This window comes from Somniosus microcephalus, chromosome 10 (assembly GCF_052327205.1).
Source record: "Somniosus microcephalus isolate GS21.2 chromosome 10, FLI_Smic_1.0, whole genome shotgun sequence".
NCBI lineage: Eukaryota > Metazoa > Chordata > Chondrichthyes > Squaliformes > Somniosidae > Somniosus > Somniosus microcephalus.
The window spans coordinates 191,301,113-191,308,143 of record NC_140996.1 but is presented as its reverse complement, the minus strand read 5'-3'; the positions used below and the strand labels follow the sequence as shown (position 1 = coordinate 191,308,143).

General features: G+C 39.0%; 1 protein-coding gene across 4 annotated transcripts in view; it reads left to right on the top strand.

Annotated features, from left to right (window-relative positions):
• The first annotated feature begins 745 nt into the window (after positions 1–745).
• LOC147111946 (serine/threonine-protein kinase DCLK1) overlaps positions 746–7,031 on the top strand; it is a 508,995-nt gene continuing 502,709 nt past the window's right edge. Inside the window, exons 1-2 of one of the 4 annotated variants that reach the window (XR_015079783.1) lie at positions 746–1,054; positions 1,364–1,744. Coding sequence is in view for 3 of the 4 variants with exons in the window: in XM_085999355.1 (XP_085855481.1) it covers positions 1,375–1,744 (370 nt within the window). In the remaining variant the exon portion in view is untranslated. Of the gene's footprint in view, positions 1,055–1,363; positions 1,745–3,329; positions 4,352–7,031 lie in introns of those variants that run through there. The other 3 variants (XM_085999355.1, XM_085999354.1, XM_085999356.1) reach the window with 3 other exon arrangements.

Here is a 7,031-nt window from a genome sequence, read left to right as displayed (position 1 = left end):
AGTCATCACACGCCCCGTCTGGTCCTATCCCAGGAGACAGCTGTGCATAATTCTCTCAAATAGTATGCTAAACTAATGTTCTACATTATGTAGAGAAATCCTGGCCAGTGGAAAATTGGAATAAATTTAAATTATTTGTGCGATTATTTGATATTAATGATTTATATATTTAGGATGTATATGATCTGAATGTATTGCAAATTGTTTCCAATCTTAAAAATAAAATAGTTTTCTAGTTGCCCTAGTAAACAAATATTTGGATCATCAGGATTTCCAGTTATTTTGAAGGATTGTTCCACTGCAATTGATTTTAAACCAAGATTAGTAAAAATAAGATTCTCGGCAGTTTATATAAGATTTAAATGCATTGCACTCGTTGTTTCTAATTCTGGATTTGCTTTCTCCAGCTCTCTACTGCAAGATGCACCACCCCATCAGCACCATATTCATTTGGTCATATGGTGGCCCTTTGGATCCATCAGTAGTGTGCATCATAAGAACGTGAAGAGGTCTATGCTTAAAAATAGGGATTAATATTAGTATTACAACACTAAAATACTGCAGTTCACTTTTTGTAGCACTTCAGCATTCTGCACCTCCTGGTCTGGCCCAGCCCCTTATATTAACTGTAGGTAACTGCTGACCAGAATCTTTATCTTATACAAATTAAACAACTTTGATTAACTGGTCTGTTCACGAACCGGGCGTTGGTGTGATGAGCCGGCCAAGATGCGCGTATTTGCAATCCGTTAACAGTTTCTCTGGGGAGAATTAAACGAGTGTGTGACTGGTGTGAAGGATGAATTTAAATGAGGGACGGGCCAATGCAAATCACAGTTAACAGCAGAAACCAGCAGCTGCAGCCCCAGCCTCGTCTCTCCCCCTTTCTAACATACACACACACACAGAATAGACACCGAGAGGTCTGGAGACACAACAAAGGCATTCAGTATCTCTCCCTCTGTCTCTTTCATCCACATCAAAAAAAAATATTAAGAAGAAAATCTCCTGGAAATAAAAGCGTCTCGGGACCCACGTTCACCTCCAGACATTGGTATGTATATATTATAATATACGTTTCGTGCAATCTAATCCACTTAGAGCACTGGGTGTAAACAAGACCAAATGATACCATCAAGGTGCATTGCTCAATAAATATTTTTCTAATTGACGATTTTGAGATGAACGTTATACAGTATTTGTTTTCATATTTGATGCTGACGGGGCTGCCTTCAGTTCTGTGCGGGCTTTTAATAGCGATTTGCCTTTGTTGTAAACCAACCTCGGTTTCGTGGACTAGTGATAAATTCTAAAGCGAAATGTATTTGTCTCTTTGTTTTTAAAAAAATAATAATAATTCTAGATCAACTCAACATGGATAGAGATTTAGAGTTTGAACATTTTGATGAACGAGACAAGGGAATGAGATACGGCAGAGCGTCCCGGCTGAACGGCTTACCCAGCCCCACACACAGCGCCCACTGCAGCTTCTACCGGACCCGCACCCTGCAGACTCTCAGCTCGGAGAAAAAAGCCAAGAAAGTGCGTTTTTACCGCAACGGGGACCGCTACTTTAAGGGCATCGTGTATGCGGTGTCCCAGGACCGCTTCCGCTCCTTCGAGGCGCTGCTGGCCGACCTGACCCGGACTCTCTCCGATAACGTCAATCTGCCCCAGGGAGTCAGGGTCCTCTACAGCATCGATGGCTTCAAGAAAATCACCAGTCTCGAAGAGCTAGTGGCAGGTGTGTATTGAAATCAAAACCAAACAACCACAACAAACACAAAAAATTGACATTTAGTGTGTTTAGAAAGCCCCGTACTTGGCCACACTGGGTCGCAGAGCAGAATCTGTCAGCAGCTGCTGTGAGCAGGTGGACATTTCAGGATAGGATCTGCCGCACCCCATTCAAACAAAAAAAAAGGCAAAAGTCTTCCAATAAAAAAATTAACAAAAATATAACCGTTCCTTGTGACTCCTTAAACTGATGTGAATTGAATCAGTAAAACGTCTTGATGAAAAACGCCACGTAAATAAAATTTGTTTCACTTTTTGAATTGGACCAAATTTAATGGTCCTTTTTCTATAAACCATTCTTGGGAGAGAGTAAAAAACGGCGAGCTACAGTATGATCATGAAATGGTTTACAATTCACATTCCTATATTTTTTCAGCACAGGGACGTTTCTTATTTGTAGGTTCCCCCCCAAAAACAATAACCTCTCTATGAACTGGAGGAAGAAGTCAGTGAAAACCCCATCATCCTCACAATCTGTCTTGTTATAATTAAGGAAATTAATGATCATTTCTAAATCTTCGGACCAAGGTTTATCCCTTATTTCGAGTTCACCGCAGAAAACTGCTGCCTGAATAAGTACTGGGTTGACTGATATAATATTTATCCGTAGGGAATATTAAAACCCCCAATTGATATTGCGTTATGATTATAACAGTCATGTGAGAACATTGTCATTTTGACTGAATGTTTAAAAGACAGAAAACATAAAACAAACCAGAAAACAGTACAAGGGCCATTTCAGTGTACTCCTGCGGTGATATAACTAAATTAAGATGCAACATATGTAATCTGCCGGCGATGTGATTTTGACAGCTCCCAGTGGCAGCAATTAAATATATACACACATACATTTTTGATTCTATAGAACGGTGGTTTGATAAATAAAAGTAAGACTATATAAAAGAGAGACAGAGACATACAGAATATCTGCAGTGACACACAAAGAGGATATCTGGGTGGAGTCAGCCTGCTTCCTTTAGTCCTTTTGAAAGCTGTTTCTGCCCACAATTTTCATTTGTTATTGTGATGAACTAAATTCACCAAATTCAAAACATTTGCGATGGTCATAAGTGAATTAGATGGTTAATTGCTGGTGACACTATATTAGGGGAGTACAACATATTGCTGAGAGATGTACAACACAAGCGATTGCTCTGCAAGTGGCGTCTGTCACCCAGACAATCTCCACACTCTTGGATTGCTTTGCTAAAGATTAATATTTCAGTGAATTCATTTTAAGTAAATCATCTGCCAAGCTATTTTTTAATGATAGACTTTCGCCATTTTGAATAATTAGCTTTCAATTTCTAATTATGATGGATGCACTTGAGTGGTTAGAATTGAAAGGGCCTTAACGGTTTATATAAATACTTAAGATTTTCATTTTTGGAAATTGATATTTCCTTTTATTTAGATATGTAGAAGCACACAGATTTATTTATAGTGCTACATAGAATAACTGTTCAAACCTAAATGCAGAGGATCCCTCTCCTAGCCTCACCTTTAACCCGGACTCTCAATACGAGCACGCTTGGGAATGCGGTTGCCGTTGGCGACTGTTGGTGCTGAGCTGCGGTAAATGTGATTTAGTAACGAAAGCTTATCGCTGAAGAAATATCTATCACAAACCGGGAGGTGATCCTCCCTAGCTCCCGCCCTGTAGTGATCGGAAAGTGTGTGTCAAATAACTCCCGACACAACACAAGCAGACAAGGAAATGCGCGCCATTTTGGGGTTAGTTGGGGCCTCGGTTCTTCCCATCCCAGGCAAATGCAAAACGAAGATTTTTAGTTGTTGTTGAGATGTAATTTTTTAAATTAAAAACAAACTAGTGTGTAACTAATTGTCGAATAATTAATAGAAAACATTCAATCTACTGAGTTGTGGTCTATCTGGAGAACGTGTGCTTTACTGAGGAGCATTGTAGGACAAGTCTTGTGATAGTTGACAGGTAGAAAATAACTATGAATGAGGAAGCCATTTACCCAACTTAAATCAGTCACCTGCCCAACTTAATTAATTCAACATTCTATTGGCCTTGTTGATTGCATTGCATTGGTTGGACATTGAGTCTACTGAGACCCCTAGCCTCTTTTAATTTCATCCTTCTCTATTTGAATACCATTCATCACTTTTCTGTCTGATGTATAGTACTAAATACACTTCATCTGCCATTGTTCTTCCCATATATTATCTTGTCTAACATAGTCTGTAATTTCTGAGCTGCCTCCTCTAGTTTAATATTATCTGCAGATTTGACCAATTTGCTTTGGGTTTTTGATTCCAAGTTATAGATATAAAGTAAATACATCAAGCCCTGGAGTATCCCATTCAATCCTAACCCCCATCCCGACATTACTCCTCTATTGCCATTCTTTATATCCCTCAGCCAATTTCTTATCCATTCTCCAGCTTTATCCTTAATTCCCCAAACTTTAACTAATAGTCTTCAATGTGGAATTTTGTCAATGCCTTTCCTTCAAGTAGTAATGAAATAAAAATATTCCTGGGAGAGAAACAACATTTGAGAGGAACAGCATGAACAACTACTCAAGTAAGGATATATACTTGTTAAAATTCTCATTGTAATTATGGGAAAGGATGGAGAAGCTGAGTATTATACATTTTCCAGCATAATCTTAAAGCCCTGGATGCTAATATTCCTAAATTGAGATATTAGTGTTACTATTTACAAAGGACATTGCCAGATCAGCTAACATGGTCACATATATAACATCTTGTGATATTTGTGGATTTTTATAATTTGAAGTGAATACTTATACTATGATTTAAAAAAAAGTGTTAATATCCTCAGTTAATTCATTAACAAAGACTTATCTTCACATATCTGCAGTTTAGACACTTCATTTAGGTCCAAACATATAGGCCTCGATTTTTACAGGGGGCAGGAACTGTGCGCGGGAGCGGGCGATGAATGCGGTACCGTGCACAGGAAGTTGGTTAAAGGACAGGAAACTAAGTAGTGCTAAATGGATGCTTTTCAGTATGTAAGAATGATGGTAAACCCAGAGGTCAGTTTTGGGACCACTGATCTTAAATGATTTAGACCTGGGTGTAGGGGGCACAATACTAATAACACAAGATTTGGGGCACGGTTAACTGTGAAGAGGACTGTATGCAACTTCAGGAGGACATAAACAGGTTAGCAGACTGATCAAATTTATTGTAGAGAAATGTGAGCTGATACATAATTGGGAGGAGGAATAAGGAGGAAATATACACTATATATGATAAAACTTTAAAAGGAACAAAGAGGTTCAGATACACGGGTGGGGAGGGGAAATTTGACTTCCACATAAAATGGGCATACAGTCAGTGGAGCTGGTATTGGGATGACTGAACCATTTTTGGTACCCTTTGTGTGAAGAAATGCTTTCTGACATCACCTCTGAACAACCTAGCACTAATCTTAAGGTTATTCCCCCTTAATCTGAACTCCACTACCAGAGGAAATAGTTTCTGTCTACACTATCAACTCCTTTGATCATCTTAAACATCTCAATTAGATCACCCCTTAATCTTCTATATTCAAGACAATACAAGCCTAGTCTATATAACCAGTCCTCATAATTTAACCCTTTTAGCCCCGGTATCATTCTGGTGAATCTGCACTGCACCTCCAAGGCCAATATAACATTCCTGAGGTGCGATGCCCAGAACTGAATGCAATACTCCAGCTGGGGTCTAACCAGAGCTCTGTCCAACTGTAACATAACTTCCACCCCTTTGTATTCCAGCCCTCTTGAGATAAAGGCCAACATTCTATTAGCTTTTTAAATTGTTTTTTTGTACCTGTCCGCTGTTTTTTAGCGATTTCTGTACATGGACCTCTAAATCTCTCTGCTCATCCACAGTTCCTAGCTTCTAACTATTTAGAAAATACTCTGATTTATCTTTCTTGGATCCAAAGTGGAAGACCTCACTTTCCTACATTGAACTCCATCTGCCACAGTTTTACCCACTCAGTTAATCTATCAATGTCCCTTTGCAACTTTCTGTTCCCATCTGCACTATTTACTGTGCCACCTAACTTAGTGTCATCAGCAAACTTAGATATGTGACTCTATTCCTTCATCCAAGTCATTTATAAATATAGTGAAAAATTAAGGCACAATACAGATCCTTGGGGGGGACACCGCTAGTTATATCTTGCCAATTTTGACTACATATCCATTATCCCTACTCTGTTTCCTAACTCCTAACCAATTCCGTATCCAAGCCAATAGATTGCCTCCAATTCCATGCACTCTCATTTTTGTTAGCAGTCTCTTATGTGGAACTTTGTTGAATGCTTTCTGGAAGTCCACATAAATAACATCCATACAAACTCCCTTATCTGCCATGTTTGTTACCAACTCAAAAAGTTCAACTAGGTTCGTTAGACACGACTTGCCCTTTACAAGTCCATACTGGCTCTTTCTGATCAGCTCATATTTGACCAAGTGCTCAGTCACTCTGTCCCTAACTTCCCCACAACTGATGTTAGACTAATACACCTATAATTTCCTAGTTTATCTCTCCTACCCTTCTTAAATAATGGAGTGACGTTGCAGTTTTCCAATCCAAGGGGACAGTTCCTGAATCGAGAGAGTTTTGGAAGATCATGACTAACGTATCAACAATTTCCTCACCTACTTCTTTTAACCCCTGGGGTGTAAACCATTGGGTCCTGGAGACTTGTCTATCTTTGATCTTATTATCTTTTTTTACTTATATTGAATCTAGTTAGTTCCTCCCCTTGATTTATTTTTCATTTTCCTTGTATCACATCTTTATACGCATCCTCTACTGTGAAGACTGATGCAAAGTAGCTATTTAGTAAGATTATTGACTGATTCAGGTTCATTGCTCATCACTAAGTCTAACCTGGCCTGTTGTTCAAGAACATATTGTTCCAGAACACTGTGTCCTGATTAAACTCAAGAAATTTCCTGCCTTTGGGACTCGAGCTTCTCTGCTTCTCCCAGTCTATCTGAAAATTGAAGTCTCCCATTATAACTATTCTGTTTTTGCAACAAATGTCTCTGATCTCTGTGTTTATGTATCCTACTACTTTATCACTGCTATCTGGAAGTCTATGCATCCTTCTCTTCCTCAATTCTACCCGTAGCGTTTCTAATGCCTGCTCACCCTTGCAGATATCCTCTCTTTCTAATGATATAATAGTGTCCCTTGTCAACATTGCTACTCGTTCTCCTGTTCCAATTTTCCTG